The sequence below is a fragment of the Macaca fascicularis genome, chromosome 4 (assembly GCF_037993035.2).
Source record: "Macaca fascicularis isolate 582-1 chromosome 4, T2T-MFA8v1.1".
NCBI lineage: Eukaryota > Metazoa > Chordata > Mammalia > Primates > Cercopithecidae > Macaca > Macaca fascicularis.
In genome coordinates, this window is record NC_088378.1 from 104,438,384 (window position 1) to 104,457,421 (window position 19,038).

The window sequence follows — 19,038 nt, forward strand, 5'->3', positions numbered from 1 at the left end:
GCCACTGCACTCCAGCCTGGGCGACAGAGCAAGACTCCATCTCAAACAACAACAACAACAACAACAACAACAAACATAAACAGGCAACTACAAGGTGGGAGAGAAGTTAGACAAAGAAAAAAGAGGCTAACCTCATAGAAGCAGAGTTCCATTTTATAGTTCAAGGAAAGACACAATTTTTTTTTAATAGAGACAGGATCTCACTATGTTGCTCAGACTGGTTGTAAACTCCCAGCCTCAAGTGATCCTCCCACCTCCACCTTCGAAAGTGCTGGGATTACAAGTGTAAGCCACTATGTCCAGCCAGGAAAGACATGTTAATGTGATGAATTTAAATGAGCAGTATTACAGAATACTAAGTAACTGAATAGCAGAGTCACCATATCAACTTGGATTTTTTTGCTCTAGGTTAGAACCATAAATAATAGTGCATGCATTTTAAGTAAAGCCATATGTTTCCAAAAGGCCCTGCTTCCACATAAGAATAAGCTTGAAATTTGTTTTCTTCTTGACCAAGGAATTCTTTTCTGTATCTAAGATGTATTAATACTTCACATACAACAATATGTAAAACACAGTTAAACCCTTTGATGCTTTAAGTATGTTATTTGATAGGGTTGCACCAGATATATTGAAATATCATTTACTATTTACCTGAAATTCCAATTTAACTGGGCACTCTGCATTTCATCTGGCAACCCTATGTATTTGGCTGCAGGATCTTTATTTATAAACATCTGGCATAATAGAACTAAAGATTTATACAAGCTGATGGTTAACATGTCTCTGAAAGAATGTGAAATCAACTGTTACTTTGACTCCACTAACCCTAACAAAAGCTTGTTTAAGTCAGCAATGTTAGCACAAAGCACAAAATCTGGCTCTCTGATCTGCAAACTGAATATATTATTTCCCTAATACTGGACTTATAATTCCAGACACAAGTTACAATCAATATTAAATATGGCATCTCTGATGTTATAATGGGAAGCATTATAACACAACAAGAGGTATCTTTGGAAGCACTAGCAATAAAGATCAGTAAAATTATTGAGGAAATAAACTGCAATGAAAGCAAGTTCTCTATAAGACATAGTGTTGAGAGACAATTCTTCATGCGTCTCTTGCATTTCTGAAAGGTTTGTGAGCAGAAACCCTGACTGTCTTTGTTACAGACTATCTTTTCAAGGATGTTCATATTAGAGAAAAGCCTGGGAAAACAGAGATATGTCTCCCTTTGGAGCAAAGAACAGGTTACAGCATTGGTCGATAAACCTTGCTATCTATTATAAAATATTTTGGATCCCTAAGCACAGAATTTTTCTCCTGTATTGCAATCCACTAGCATAAGCCTGGCCTTTTTTATGTTGGGCTGTGGAAATCTGGGCTCAAGGAAAGAGAACAAATGATAATATTACCATTAATAAGGTCCTTTGTCTCATGTTTTCTGCTGCTGTACATGAATCAATTTATGATAGGCTAACTTATTGGCATGTAATTAGGAGGGCAAAATCTCAAGATTCTTTACAGTTCTTGACACATAAAATTCAGGATGATTTCAGATTTTTTTTTGCTTTTTATATAAGTTGTCCCACTTGATCATTCCATTTTAGTTTGAAATGACACAAACATCATTCACTTATCATAAATATTTTATCTTTTTAATTAGTATGGGGCACCTGTAATTCACACACAATAGTCTCTATGATGTAGCATGAATGCATATGGCATATGACTACAGAAGCTCAACAAGTTTGGATGCCTTAATTCGCCAAAAATTTGAAAACCTGAAATCACTGGATCTGAATATTAAAGAATATGGTTGAACTGGTATAAAACTAATTTATTAAATTGTTCTTTTCAAGTATGGATTTACATTTCCTCTTTTCAGTCCAACTCTTTGCTTCATAATTTGCTTTCACACCAATAAGGAGAGATTTCATATCAAGGTTTATTTCTGCGACTTAGCTCAATAGTGCTGCTTCTGAATTCGTTATCAGGCAGCCTATATACTTTATTGTAGCTAAGTCTGTCCCTGTACAAACACTGAATGACCTTTAGACTACTTCAGTTCCTGTAGGCTTAGCAATGTATTCTCAGAAGAACAAGATACTTTATTAGCGAAGTTCCTCCTGAATTGCATAAATGGGAGCGAGATAACACAATATGCTACCATGGCCACAGTTTTTGTGATACACAGCAAGGCAGGGCAAGGCTTATTCCTGCTTGAGTAACATTAGGACATTCTCTTATTTTGTCTTTATTATCCTTCCATGATTCATTTAGGAATTAAAATAGGCCCTATCCTGGTGTCTGGAATGGGGTGAGAAAAGGGAAGCTCTAGGTAAAATTCAAACCTGATTTTTGTCTTGGTCCCCTTTCTTTGTCCTTTCTTCTCAAAGTTGTGTTCACCAGCTGCTCTTTTAAGTTTACCTTCTTGTTCCTATTCCACCCAGAACAGTTTCTTTCCCATTGAATATCAAGCTATAAAGTTGCATCTAATCCTTGCAACCATTCTCTTCCCAGAACTTCCAATCAGGTGACACAAACAGAACAATTTAATGGAACTATAATATTTTTCTCTAGTAACACATAGTTAAAAAAAAAAAAAAAAAAGCCCTGTCTGCTTGTGGGAACTAAATAAAAACATATTTAAAAAAAAAAAAAAAAGAAAGAAAAGAAAAAAAAGAAAAGAAAAAACAAAAAAAAAAAAGAGAAAAAAATACCCTGAAGATTACCTTTCCCATGTAAAACTATTTCTTGCTACTGGCCTTTACTTCTACTGGTCACTAAAAATAACCTTCGAACAGACTTTTATTTTGTGGAAGAGGTGTCAACTCTCCTCTTAGTTTTATAATGCAGGGGTTGGCAAACTACAGCCTGAGAACCAAATCTGGCCCAACACCTGTTTTTGTAAATAAAACTTTATTGAAACACAGCCACATTCACTTATTCATATACCATCCATGGCGGCTTTCATGTTACAACAGAGTTGAGTAGTTAAGACAAAAATGTGTGGCTCCCAAAGCCCAAAATGTTTACCATTTGGTCCTTAACAGAAAAAGCTGATTCTTGTTCTACAGCATAGAAAACTGGGTCGCTGGTTGTGTATTCTGACATACTTTTCAAGAAAACTGCCTGAGGTATTGGTATGCATTCACCTCACCTCTCTATAGAGGTGGACTGGCTTTCAAGTCTTGTCAGAGTCCTAAATTTCCAAAAAAAGAATGTCAGTGAGATCCTTTAATGCTTATCAACGTCACTTTAATTTACCCTGAAAACTGGCTACCTTTCTGATACTATTACCATAATTCATTGTTATTCAAAATCTTGGTAATGAGAAATGATGTTCATGAAAATTGCCGAAAAAAATACATTCCATTCATTATGTTATTCATTCTAAATTGCTACATTAAGATGATGCCAGACCATTAGTAAGTTGAATACAGTGATTACACTATTTCATCCATTGTAGAATCCTTTTTATTTAGCCCTTTAGAGAAGGTGATTGATCTTTAACAAATAACTTCTAAGAAAAAGTCCTATAAAACAACAGTATTTTATATATGGATCCTATTTGCTACAATATAGCAAAAATAATGAAACAAAACAAAACACACAGGGAGAAAATTACCACCACCAAAAATTGCTTTTTTGAAAAGACAAATAAAATAACAAAGTTCTGGTGAGACAATTCAAGAAAAAAAGAGTGAAGGCACAAACAACTAGAAACTAAAATAAAATCAGGAATGAAACTAGAAAACATTAGATATTGTAGATATTAAAAAGATAACTGAAGGATACTATGAACTACTTGATGTCTATAAATTAAAAAAACTTAGAATGGGCAAACTCCTCGAAAAATGTAATTTACCAAAACTGATTGAAAAAAACTGTAATATCCCCCAGTACTGTGTCATCTTAATCTAATCACTGGGAAATATAATACAAACCCGAACTGAAGAATAGTTCACAAACTTACTGGCCAATACTCTGAAAAGTCAAGGTCATGCAAAGATAAGGAATTCATCCCGATTAAATGAGTAAAGGAACATGAAAACTGAATTCAATGTGATCCTGAATTTGATCTTGGAAAAAGTTGTTATGCAAAACATTAGTAAGATGATTGGTAAAACTTAAATATGGGCCATACATTAAATATCAGTATTGTATCAATATAAAATTTTCTAAAGTAGATCAGTGTATTGGTTAACTAAGAGAATGTCCTTATTCTTAGAATATATGTGCTGAAGTACTTAATCATAAAAGAATACTATGTCTATAATCATCATATTGCTCAGGAAAAACAATGTAAGTATATATGTATGCATATTTACATGTGTATCTACCTACAAAAAAGAGGCAATGATAAAGCAAATGTGCCAAAATGCTGATTTGTGATTCTGATGAAAATTATATAGAAGTACTCTGCATTACCTTTTTTTTTTTTTTTTCTTTTTCTTGAGATGGAGTTTCACTCTTGTTGCCCAGGCTGGAGTACAGTGGTGTAATCTCAGCTCACTGCAACCTCCACCTCTACCACTGCCTCAGCCTCCCAAGTAGCTGGGACTACAGGCACTTGCCACCATACCTGGATACTTTCTGTATTTTTAGTAGAGATGGGGTTTCACCATGTTGGCCAGGCTGGTCTTGAACTCCTGACCTCAGGTGATCCACCTGCTTTGGCCTCCAAAAGTGCCGGGATTCCAGGTGTGAGCCACCACTCCCGGCCAACTTTTTAAAGTCTTCTGTAAGTTTCTGATTATACTTTAGAAGCTTTACAGTTTTGCCTTTCACATTTAAATCTTCAATCCACTTGGAACTGAATTTTATTTAATATTTACCACATGGATACTCAATTGTCTCAAACATCATTTATTGAAAAATCTCACTGATCCACATATGTTATGTCCAAAAATGGCTATGTCCATGTCTGGCCTTTCTCTTAGTTTCCTTCTATTCTAAAATTAAGACCTCCAGTTCATTAAAAAACAATATAAAATCAATGAAAACAATAAACCATGAATGAGAGAGGCTCTATTAGTAAAAACACATAACAAAGGACACAGAAAAGCATTAGAAATAAAGAAGAAAAAAGTAATCTTATTAGAAATGGGCAAAAGATTAGAATAGGCATTTCATATGGGGCAAACCTGCATAACCAATAATCACACAAAGCAGTGCTCAACCACATGGGTAATCAGAGAAATGCAAATTAAAGCCTCAATAATATACCATTTCACATCTATCAGTTTGGCAAAGTTTAAAGAGCTTGCCAGTATCAAGAATTGGAGAGTATGTGGAGTAACAAACTGTGCTGGTGGGAGTAAAAATTGGTACAACTCTGAAAACTGTCACATTAGCTAGTAAAATTGAAGTTATGCATACCCTATGACTCAGCAATTTCCCTCACAGGTAAGTATTTCAGATGAACTGGTATGCCAGGACATATACACAAGAATGTTCATAGCAGTTTGGTTTGTAATAGCTACTACAAGTTAGAAGTAATCCAAGTATCTATCAACAGTAGAACAGATAAACAAATGTGGATATATTCAAATGGAGATATATTACAGCAATGATAATGAACAATCTACAGGTACTGTCAAAAAAGACGGATTAATCTTCTAATGTCTTGAGTGAAAAAGCAAGATACAGAAGAACACTACTGTACAATTTCATCTATATAGAATTCAATAACAGGTGGAAACAACCTCCACTATTTAACATGCATACATAGATAATAAAACTAAAAGAGAAGTAAGGAACTCATCATCTACAAAAGACAGGATAGTGATTACTTCTAAGTATTAGGAAGGGTATAGTAAGTGGAAAAGACACAGAGCAAACATCTGTAGTATTGAGAGTATTCTACTTCTTGATCTGCATAATAACTGAAAGGGTGTATGCTTTTAATTATTTGATAAAATGTGCCTGTTGCATGCATTTTCTGACTGACTATATGTTATGTTTTATAATTAAGAAAATTTTTTTTAAAAAGGAAAAGAAATTAATGATGTTTGGAGGAACCCCTAGTATGTAAGGTAAAATCAGGGTGCATGCAGAGTATATAAGGAAAAAAGATGGAAAGATAGTTATTTAACATGTAAAATCTCTTTAGATGCTATACAATAAAATTGCATAGAAATTCCTGCATAATGTCCATACTAGGTCTACAGCTAACATATATGTGTAATGTGTGGACTGCCCCCTCCATCTTGCCAAGTTTATAATACACATTCCTTTATTAGGTCAGTGATAGAGAGAAAAAGGGAAGGAAAAGGAGAAGAGGAAGACTAAGTTTGAGATAGCTCTCTAGTTCCTGATTCCTGTCCCTAATGAAGCTTGGCTATTAATTCCTATTCTTAGGTTCCAGGGGCTATTCTGTATCATATATTTTCCTATTTTACTTATTTTTAGGTGGTTTTTCTTAGCAGCAGAGATTGTGATTGAAACAGGTCATATGCTTAACTGTATTGTTCCATTCTATTATTAATTTTGGAAGTCAAACAATAACATTATGATAAATGTCTTCTGATTTATCAATATATAGGTAAAAATCAGGTTTGTTTTCATAAAAATTTTCTAAAGGTAAATAATACTCATTAAAATGCTCTAAAATCACTTCTCTTTAACTTACCCTCAAAGTATGGTGCTCTTGTGCTAATAATATTCTTAGTTCTTCGTGTAGTGTTATAACTTCCAGAAACTGTCCCCATAAAGCCATCAAAAGTGAGCAAAGTTGTGCAAGATTCATATTGATAAGTTCTGCCAGTTCATCAGGATTCTCTATTTTCTGAAATTAAAAGAAAAAAAATTTCACTGTTTCCCAAGATTTAATATAACATACTTAAATATGTTACTGAGAATATTAATACAAAGGCAAATTTGTGATTTAAAAAAAGAAATGTGCATTTGTATGTGCACGCACATGTGTGTAGAGAGAGAAAGATCAATTGACAATGGTTTTTCAATTACCTGATAGTTACTGAAGCCATTTTCAACAACTTAACCAATATTTCAATATCTAAGATGTCTTGTTAACTGAAATAATGTCAATTGTAAACTAAAATGACAAATTCGGATGCTATAGAGAATGATCAGGTTCTAACATCAAAATATTGGGAATTTTAAACACAGTATTCAAATAATGATGAGAGTTATAATTTTTTTGAAAGGTAATATATTCTTAAGATTTTTCCTCAACCAGCTAAGAAAAATACTTAAAATATCTATGACTCCTTAGAAAAAATTGAGATACTTTCTGAAGTAGTCCTTTTCTCTTACTCCTATGTTCTTAGGTTCTACTTCACTTGTGAGTAATCCTTTTACAGAGTTGTCAAACACTTATTTTTTTTTTTTCATTTCTAACAATTCACTCACTTGCTATTTACTGAACACATTTTAAATGCTAATGGCCTAGATTCTAGAGATACAAAGATTAATATGAGAAGTTCACGGTCTAGTGAGGAGAGAAAAGCAGGTAAACAAACTATTATAAAATACTGTTATTAGGACATGATCGGAAGATGGCCGAATAGGAACAGCTCCAGTCTGCAGCTCCCAGTGACACCAATGCAGAAGGTGGGTGATTTCTGCATTTTCAACTGAGGTACCCAGTTCATCTCATTGGGACTGGTTAGGCAGTGAGTCCAACCCACAGAGGGTGAGTAGAAGTAGGGTGGGGCGTTGCTTCACCTGGGAAGTACCAGAAACCAGGGAACCTCCCTCCCCCAGCCAAGGAAAGCCATGAGGGCTGTGCTATCCAGCCAGATCACTATGCTTTTCCCGCAGTTTTTGCAATCTGCAGATCAGGAGGTTCCCTCATGTGCCTACACCACCAGGACCCTGGGTTACAAGCACAAAAGTGGGCAGTTGTTTGGGCAGACACTGAGGTAGCTGAAGGAGTTTTTTTCATACCCCAGTGGTGCCTGGAACCCCAGCAAGACAGAACCGTTCACTCCCCTGCAAAGGAGGCTGAAGCCAGGGAGCCAGGTGGTCTCGCTCAGCGGGTCCCACTCCCACCGAGCCCAGCAAGCTAGGAATCAATGGCTTGAAATTCTCGCTGCCAGCACAGCAGTCCGAAGTCGACTGGGGAAGATCAAGCTTGGTAAGGGAGGGGCGTCTGTTATTACTGAGGCTTTAGTAGGTGGTTTTCCACTGACAGTGCTAAGGAGGCTGGAAGATTTAGACCGGGTAGAACTCATCACAGCGCAGCAAAGCAGCTGCGGCCAGACTGCTTCTCTAGATTCCTCCTCACTGATCAGGGCATCATTGAAGAAAGGGTAACAGCCCCAGTCAGCGGCTTACAGATAAACTCCTATCTCCCTGGGAGAGAGCCCCTAGGGGAAGGGACAGCTGTGGGTGCAGCTTCAGCGGATTTAATCGTTCCTGCCTGCTGGCTCTGAAGAGAGCAGCTGATCCTGACAAGAGGGATTCTCCAAGCACAGTGCACCAGCTCTGAAAGTGACAGGGAGAATGGAACCAAGATGGAAAACACACTTCAGGATATTATCCAGGAGAACTTCCCTAACCTAGCATGACAGGCCAATATTCAAACTCAGGAAATACAGAGAACACCACTAAGATTCTCCTCAGGAAGAGCAACCCCAAGAACACATAATCTTCAGATTCTCCAAGGTTGAAATCAAGGAAAAAATGCTAAGGGCAGCCAGAGAGAAAGATCAGGTTACTACAAAGGGAAGCCCATCAGAATAATTGCAGAGCTCTCTGCAGAAACCCTATATGCCAGAAGAGAGTGGGGGCCGATATTCAACATTATCAAAAGAAAAGCATTTTCAACCCAGAATTTCATATCCAACCAAAAAGCTTCATAAGTGAAGGAAAAATAAAATCCTTTACAGACAAGGAAATGCTGAGGGATTTTGTCATCAGGCCTGTCTTACAAGAGCTCCTGAAGGAAGCAATAAATATGTAAAGGAAAACCAGTACCAGCCACTGTAAAAACACACCAAAATATAAAGACCAATGACACTATAAAGAAACTGCATTGACTAATGGGCAAAATAACCAGCTAGTATCATGATGACAAGATCAAATTAATAGGTAACAATATTAACCTTAAATGTAAATAGACTAAATGCTACAATTAAAAATACAGACTGGCAAATTGGATAAAGAGTCAAGACCCATTGGTGGGCTGTATTCAGGAGACCCATCTCATGTGCAAAGACACATATAGGCTCAAAATAAAGGGATGGAGGAATATTCACCAAGCAAGTGGAAAGCAAAAGGAAAAAAAAAAAAAGAAAGAAAAAAAAAGAAAAAAAAGCAGGGGATGCAATCCTAGTCTCTGATAAAACAGATTGTAAACCAACAAAGATGAAAAAAAAGACAAAGAAGGGCGTAAAGGTAAAGGGATAAATTCAACAAGAGCTAACTATCCAAAATATATATGCATCCAATACAAGAGAACCCAGATTCATAAAGCAAGTTATTAGAGACCTACAAAGAGACTTAGACTCCCACACAATAATAGTAGGAGTCTTTAACATCCCACTGTCATTATTAGACAGATCAACGAGACAGGCAATCAACAAGGATATTCAGGACTTGAACTCAGCTCTGGACCAGGTGGACCTAGTAGACATCTACAGAACTCTTCACCCCAAATGAATAGAATATACATTCTTCTCAGTGCCACATAGCACTAAAATCGATTACATAATTGGAAGTAAAACACCCCTCAGCAACTGCAAAAGAATGGAAATCATAATAAACAGTCTCTCAGACCACAGTGCAATCAAATTATAACTCAGGATTAAGAAACTCACTCAAAGCTGTAGAACTACGTGGAAACTGAACAACCTGCTCCTGAATGACTACTGGGTAAATAACGAAATTAAGGTAGAAATAAAGAAGTTCTTTGAAACCAATGAGAACAAGGAGACAATGTACCAGAATCTCTGGGACACAGCAAAAGCAATGTTAACAGGGAAATTTACAGCACTAAATGCCCACATCAGAAAGTTGAAAAGATCTAAAATTGACACCATAACATCACAATTAAAAGAATTATAGAAGCAAGAGCAAACAAATTCAAAAGCTAGCAGAAGACAAGAAATAACTAAAATCAGAGCAGAACTGAAGGAGACAGAGACATGAAAAACCTTAAAAAAAAAAAAAAATCAATGAATCCAGGAACTGGTGTTTTTGAAAAGATAAACAAAATAGGTAGACCACTAGCCAGACTAATAAAGAAGAAAAGAGAGAAGAAACAAATAGACACAAAAAATGATAAAGGGGTATCACTACTGACCCCACAGAAATACAAACTAACATCAGAGAATACTATAAACACCTCTACACAAACAAACTAGAAAATTTGGAAGAAATGGATAAATTCCTGGACACGTACACCCTCCCAAGAGTAAACCAGGAAGATGCTGAATCCCTGAATAGGCCAATAACAAGGTCGGAAATTGAGGCAGTAATTAATAGCCTACCAACCAAAAAAACTCCAGGACCAGATGGATTCACAGCCAAATTCTACCAGAGGTACAAAGAGGGGCTAGTACTGAATTCCTTCTGAAACTATTCCAAACAATGGAAAAGTAAGGACTCCTGCCTAACTCATTTTATGAGACCAGCATCATCCTGATACCAAAACCTGGCACAGACACAACAAAAAAAGAAAATTTCAGGCCAATACCTCTGATGAACATCAATGAGAAAATCCTCAATAAAACACTGGCAAAGCTAATCCAGCAGCACATCAAAAAGATTATCCACCACAATCCAGTCGGCTTCATCCCTGGGATGCAAGGCTGGTTCAACATATGCAAATCAATAAATGTAATCCATAAACCACATGATTATCTCAATAGATGCAGAAAAGGCCTTTGCTAAAATTTAACATCCCTTCATGTTAAAAACTCTCAATAAAGTAGGTATTGATGGAACATATCTCAAAATAATAAGAGCTATTTATGACAAACCTACAGCCAATATCATACTGAATGGGCAAAAGGGGGAAGCATTCCCTGTGAAAACCAGCACAAGACAAGAATGCCCTCTTTCACACCTCCTATTCAACATAGTACTGGAAGTTCTAGCCAGGGCAATCAGGCAAGAGAAAGAAATAAAAGGTATTCAAATAGGAAGATAAATTGTTTGTCTCTGTTTGAAGATGACATGATTGTCTATTTAGAAAACCCCATCGTCTCAGCCCAAAATCTCCTTAAGCTGATAAGCAGCTTCAGCAGTTTCAGGACACAAAATCAATGTGCAAATATCACAAGCATTCCTATACACCAATAATAGACAGCCAAGTCATGAGTGAATTGCCATTCACAATTGCTACCAAGAGAATAAAAAACCTAGGAATGCAACTTACAGGGGATGTGAAGGACCTCTTCAAGGAGAACTACAAACCACTGCTCAAGGAAATAAGAGGACACAAACAAATGGAAAAACATTCCACGCTCATGGATAGGAGGAATCAATATTCTGTCTATACTGCCCAAAGTAATGTATAGATTCAATGCTATCCCCATCAAGCCACCATTGACTTTCTTCACAGAATTAGAAAAAACTACTTTAAATTTCATATGGAACCAAAAAACAGCCCATATAGCCAAGACAATCCTAAGCAAAAAGAACAAAGCTGGAGGCATACCACCACCAGACTTCAAACTATACTACAAGTCTACAGTAACCAAAACAGCATGTTACTGGTACCAAAACAGATACATAGACCAATGGAACAGAACAGAGGCCTCAGAAATATCACCATACATCTACAACCATCTGATCTTTGACAAACCTGACAAAAAGAAAAAAAAAAAAAAAAGCAATGGGGAAAGGATTCCCTATTTAATATATGGTGTTGGGAAAATTGGCTAGCCATACGCAGAAAACTGAGACTGGACCCCCTTCCTTACACCTTGTACAAAATTAACTCAAGATGGATTAAAGACTTAAATATAAGACCTAAAACCATAAAAACCCTACAAGAAAACCTAGGCAATGCCATTCAGGACATAGGCATGATGGGCAAAGACTTCATGACTAAAACACCAAAAGCAATGGCAACAAAAGCCAAAATTGACAAATGACATCTAATTAAACTAAAGAGCTTCTACACGGCAAAAGAAACTCTCATCAGAGTGAACAGACAACCTACAGAATGGGAGAAAATTTTTGCAATCTATCCATCTGACAAAGGGCTCATAGAATCTACAAGGAACTTAAACAAATTTACAAGAAAAAAACAACCCCACTGAAAAGTGGACGAAGGATATGAACAGACACTTCTCAAAAGAAGACGTTTATGCGGCCAACAAACATACGAAAAAAAAGCTTATCATCACTGGTCATTAGAGAAATGCAAATCAAAACCACAATGAGATACCATCTCATACCAGTTAGAATGGCAGTCATTAAAAAGTCAGGAAACAACCAATGCTGGAGAGGATGTGCAGAAATAGAAAGGCTTTTAAACTACTGGTGGGAGTGTAAATTAGTTCAACCATTGTGGAAGACAGTGTAGCGATTCCTCAAGGATCTAGAACCAGAAATATCACTTGACCCCGCAATTCCATTACCGGGTATATACCCAAACGATTATAAATCATGTTACTGTAAAGATACATGCACACGTATGTTTACTGCAGCACTATTCACAATAGCGAAGACCTGTAACCAACCCAAATGCCCATCAATGATAGAGTAGGTAAAGAAAATGTGGCACACATATACCATAGAATACTATGCGGCCATAAAAAAGGATGAGTTCATGTCCTTTGCAGGAACATGGATAAAGCTGGAAACCATCATTCTCAGCAAACTGACACAGGAACAGAAAACCAAACACCGCATGTTCTCACTCATAAGTGGGAGTTGTACAATGAGAACACATGGACACAGGGCGGGGAACATCATACACCAGGGCCTGTCAGGGAGTGAGGGGCTAGGGGAAAGATAGCATTAGGAAAAATACCTAATGTAGATGTCGGGTTGATGGGTGTGCAAACCACCATGGCACGTGTATACCTATGTAACGAACCTGCACTTTCTGCACATGTATCCCAGAACTTAAAAGTATAATTAAAACAAAATAAAATAAAAATAAATTTCTGTGTGTGTGTATGTGTGTGTGTATCCCCAAAGGCTGCTTATCACATATGATACTGCTACTCTCAGTTTATTTTTATTTCTTTTTAAAGTCTGCAGTTCAGCAGGCTTTTCTTCCCCCACTCAAATCACATTCATTTACCTTGCCTAACTCAGAGAAGACGCTAAACAAAAATTAAACAAAATTAGTAAGAAGAGGAGGAATTATGATCATGTCCTATTCACTTTTGTGACTCTAGTTACTCGTACATAGTAGTAACTCAATATTTACTGAGTGAATAAATAAGTGAATGAGAAGTTATAGTTTTCAGATTAAAAAAAACTTCCAGAATTTATAAAAAACATTTGTATGTTTACAGAATTTATGGAAAATGTTTACATTTCTATGAAAAAGAGCTCCCATAATTTATGGAAAAGGTTTATAAATACCAGAAGCTGGAATGGAAGCTAAGAGTCAAGATATAATGAATAAAGATTCATCAACATATGATGAATTTCCTGCTGTGTTTTTTCCCGAGATGGTTTTACAAATGTAGCACAAATGAAGCTAACAAGTTTTTCATGTCTCTTTTAAGAATATGGACTTTAAAATATAAGCTGAAACTTGCAGTATTATTGTCCCCAAGGAGAGTTTTAATGGAGTTTAGAAAAAGAAGAGTTGGATAAGTAACTGAGAGTAATTTAATAGCATTGTATAAGATATGAAACACTTCACTTAGCATGGTCTATACAAAAGTAGAAACAATTTTCTGGCCTTTAACCCAGGCAAATAAATAAATAAATAAATAAATAAATAAATAAATAAAGTACACAACTCTCTTTTTATTTTTCCTGAGAGCAAGGTTATCTAGATACCTAGTACTTATTAATTTTATTCCCTAGGGATCATGATACTGCAGTTCTGAAAAACTTTAGTACTCTCATTGTTGGAAAAGCATCCCTGAAGCATAGATAAATTATTTCTCTGGTTTTCATAAATCTCTTGTAATAAATACCAAAATAAATAATAATACAATTTTTTATATTAACAAAGGAAATTAGAATTACGTTTGGCATGATCTTTTATATATATAAATGTAGGAATAAGACTTTACATTTGTATATTTTTCTTTTCTTTTTTTAAACTTGAGACAGGGTCTCATTACATGGCCCAGGCTGGAGTGCAGTGGCTATTCAAAGGTATGAATACAGTCTCAACTCCTGCACTCAGGCAGTACTCCCACCTCAGTCTCCTGAGTAGGTGGGACTACAGGTGTGTGCCACTGTGTCTGGCTACATTTGCGTTTTTTTCAAATCACATTATCTTATACATATATATTTTCCCATAACATTCACCGCTTGTTTGATTGCAAAATGCTGCTTTACTTAGAAAATATGAGAAAGCAAAAAAAGATGAAAAAAGTTCATTTTAGTGTACAGGCTTCAAGTTTTTTTCAATTATATACATAAAGCAAAAGCTAAAATAATATATAGTTTCATACAATTTTCACTGAATATAATACAGTATGAACATTTTTCCACTTCATCAAACATTTGTTAAAAACATCTTTTTATTTTATTTTATTTTATTTTTGAGGCAGAGTCTCACTCTGTCGGCCAGACTGGAGTGTAATGGAATGCTCTTGGCTCACTGCAACCTTTGCCTCCTGGGTTCAAGAGATTCTCCCTGCCTCAGCCTCCCAAGTAGCTGGGATTATAGATGCCCACCACCACACCCAGTTAATTTTTGTATTTTTAGTAGAGATGGGGTTTTGCCATGTTGGCCAGACTGGTCTCCAACTCTTGACCTCAGGTGATCCGCTCGCCTTGGCTTCCCTGGATTACAGGTGTGAGCCACTGCGCCTGGCCAAAAACATCATTTTTAAGGCTGTATAACTTAGATTACAAGTATCCCGTAATTTGTTTAACCATTCTACCACTGGGCATTTATTAAACAATTTTACAATATTATGAATCTTCACATGAACCTCTGTTTAGCTTTTGGTATACACTAAGAAGAGATATTTTTCTGGCTGTGGATACATACTGCCAATCTAATCCCTGAAAAAGATATACAAGGTATGAGAATTTGTATCTCACCATGTCTCAAGACACATTATAATATGTTATAGGTTGTTGATGTTAAAGTTTACAACATCCATTTACATACTGAAATTTAAATATGTATATCTAAAAAATTAATTAGCAATACATGGATACATATGTATTATTTTTAAACATTTAATACAGATGCATATAAAGAATAAAAATTCCCATTTACAAACTTTACTCTCCATGCCACTTTTTTTCTGTATTACTGTTAAAAGCTTGGAATATATATATCCTTTCAAATATTTCATATATAATCACATAAACACAATAAAATACACAAACAGCTTTTTAGTTCTTTTAACGTACTATACAAAATCATATTATTCATATTTTTCTTTTTTCAATTAATATATCTTGAAGAGTTTTCAGCATGAAAACAGTATCTAGCATCATGAATTAATAAATATTTTCTGAATTAAATAATTCATGACAATTTCATAGAGATCCACCTAATGCTTTTAAATGGCTACATCAGAATTGATAATAATTAATGATGTAATTTCTTATATTTGTGCACATTTATATTTTTGTAGAACAGATTATTAAATAAAAACTGCTGTGCAGATTTAATAATTGTGCAACATGTAAGTGTTTTTAAAATACATCAATGGACTAATGTTAAAAAATATTGTGCCAGTTTATACCATCACCAACAGGGTATGCAGATACTAGTTTCACTACAGTCTTGCAAAAAATGAAGATCAGTAGTCACTTTCATTCTTGCAAATTTCATAGGCAAAAAAAATAACCTATTAGAATTTGCATTCCCCTGGTTTCCAGTAAGAATGAGTATCATTTCAGGAGCTAAATTATTCTGCTAAGGACTCATTTGTACACTGCCTCATTGTATCCTTTTTTTTTTTTTTTAACAAGGGTGTTGTTTTAAAATTGATACTTGAGAGCATGTTATATATAGTGAGCACTGACCATTAGCCTGCTTTAAATATTGCAAATATTCTCTTCCAGTCTATTCTTTGCTTTCAAATTTATAGTACATTTTGTTACAAAGAAATTTCAAATCATCAATGTCTTATTTTGTCCCTTAGGTTTTTATTGGTCTTTAAAAAACCTTTTTAAAAATTGTCTGAGGGAGTCATTTCATATCCCAAGATCAGATTGTTTATATTTACATATGTATGTAATTTTTTTCTTCCTAATTTCTTTGGACACTTAACTCTTTAGTCCATTTAGAACTGTTGCTATAGCATGGCATGACGTTAACTTTACCACAATAGTTATAGACCCTGACATTACTGATATTTTATCATACACTTAGTTATTAAACATAATAGTGACTATTTTAGTGCTGTTTAATTCCACTGACTTGTCTTTTTATTCTTTTAGAGAAATCCTACCTTATTTCTTTTCATTACTGTTATTTTACATATATTTTAGTATCCAGTTGAGCAAGTCTTTCTTCATTTGTATTATTTTAAAATTACATTATTTTTTAAAAAGTTTTTCTTAGCCATCTTTACATTTCTTAAAAAGATTTTAAAAACAGGTTTAAATTTCCAGTGGGATTTTGGTTTGGACTCATTAAAATGATTGACTGGAGTAAAACTGATATATTTTAGTGATTATCTACAGGAGTATCATATGTATATTTATTCAAAATTTCTTTAATAGCTCAGTGAAACACTGCAGATGTTTTCATATTAACCGCACACATCTTAAGATTGTTTAATGTTCTTTTGAGCAATTATCATAAGAACATTAGTGACTTTTTTAAAGAAAATATTTACCTTACTTGAACTGCAGAGAAAACCTCTAGGACAGTATACAAAACTTATGTATCCTGCATATGCATAATTTTCTTAGAATACCTTTTTGAATGGGTCTAGTCCTCATTCAAATTTACATACAAAAGTATATCCAAACCAAATACATATTTTCCTTTGATTCACGCCTCTGATTTCTTCCATTAATGTAGCTGACCAAGAGTGAATGCATAGTGAAACATGCATTTAGTTAAAAACATTTAGTTTCTCAGAAAAAGAAAGGCAAATGTATCAATTTAATTGCAAGAGTGAACTGAAAAAATGATATGAGAAGCAAATTGATCTACTGAAATAAAACAAATTTTCATTTTTAAACAGTATCATTTTATAAACTTGTACAAGTGATGTTTTAAAAACGTGTCCAAGAGAGTGAACAGAAGAAAATGTACAGCTTGATCAGTTAATTATCTTTGCTATTTCATTTATATGAAGAATAACATACTTTTTAAAAGGTAAGTTAACTTTATGCTGAAGCCAAATGAATTTTGACCAACTAAGTTGGTTCTACAATGGTTCTACAATGATCAACCACTTTATCTTCGCATTTTAGGAACTATAAATACTTTAAGTTTTCATAGACAAAATATCTAGAATAGGAAACAGAAACCACTCAAATAACTTGATGATGTGAATCAAAAAAATCCAAGTACCTTAACTTCTTCACATAGTTCAGTAAGTCGAGCTTCTACATCCATTTCCTCTGGAAGGAGTAAAGAGTAGAGGAAATATTTCAATGTTAGATATTTAATTTATATAAATAAAATTCCCATAAAAACTGAAAATTAAGACGTATCTGGACTACATTCAATGAATTAAATTTCAAGGTAACATATTTTCATAAACATATTAATTATATAGGTAACGTGATTATTAAATTCTACATTCTGATAAATATCATTTTTCAGTTTTCACAAGAGTTAACACTGTCAAGGAAACTTAACTATATACATTAAGTAACTTGCACAACTGTGTTACACAAAAGAGTAACTATATAATTAGATTTTACTGTACTTCATATTTTATAATTTCCAGTATGGTTTAGTATTTTGTGTTATACATACACATGCCTTGCTTTCTCGTTTTTTACAAAAGCTATTCCTAAAATGCTCAAGTAAAATCAATTTTTATAACTGAAACATTTAAAATATACCTGGGGTGTAGGCTATTTAATAAAAATGAATATCAAGATCCTTTAATAAAGTTAGTTCCTAATACATTTATTTTTCTATAAAATATTCTTAAACTGAGGCAAATATTTGCCATACAACTCTGATTTACTTAATATATGCTATAATCATCTATAAAGAGGTACACAGATTTACAATTAAAATGGTAATATTTACCTGGAAAAACAGAAACTAAAAAAATATAAAGATTTATTAATTATTTATTTTTGGCAGGGAGGAATTACACTAAGGTCTGAAATATCTTTACATACACATAATTTTTAAGTAGAAATCAAACAGGTCTTTTAAAAGAACTGTAACAGCATAGTTATAACCATACAAAATTCCCATAATCTTGTTGTGAGTTTAATTGATCCTTCTCACATAAAGGCAAGAACACATTCTGTAACATCCCTGAATTCACTCATCAGCTGACTAATTTGTAAGACAGACTGAATGTTTACTACATGATAAAAATGATAAACATTTAAATTTGTTAAAAAAAAGCAATCACAATTATATGGTAAAACACAACCACAGTATAATTATTAAGAGTAGGGAGACAGCCAGATATGAGCAGCCAAGGGAGCCTCTGGGCAAAGAAGTCCTGGAGATGCTGCCCACTGACAGTAAAAAGGACGATGGCTATATTGGCTATACCTGGCCTTGTGGTTGGGCTCCTGCGACCCTGAAGCATGTGCACTCCTCCAATAACTCACCCTAGAATAGTCTTTTGCTCATTACAATAGTAAAAAACACACCCCGAGGTGGAGATTTTAAATGCTAACAAGACAAGCAACATGTGTACTAGCATGTACAACTACAGAGCGTATATGCCCAAGGGGATTGCCTAAAACATGATTGCAAGTGACACCTCCTCATGCCCTTTCATGAATAATCATGTA

General features: G+C 34.6%; 1 protein-coding gene across 21 annotated transcripts in view; it reads right to left on the minus strand.

Annotated features, from left to right (window-relative positions):
• FAM135A (family with sequence similarity 135 member A) overlaps nucleotides 1-19,038 on the minus strand; it is a 134,106-nt gene that overhangs the window by 53,474 nt on the left and 61,594 nt on the right. For all 21 annotated transcript variants that reach the window (XM_074037700.1, XM_045391098.3, XM_074037697.1 and 18 more), the window contains 2 exons: nucleotides 17,618-17,667; nucleotides 6,641-6,796 (listed from right to left, as the gene is read on the minus strand). In XM_074037700.1, the coding sequence (XP_073893801.1) occupies nucleotides 6,641-6,796; nucleotides 17,618-17,667 (206 nt within the window). The remainder of the gene's footprint in view (nucleotides 1-6,640; nucleotides 6,797-17,617; nucleotides 17,668-19,038) is intronic.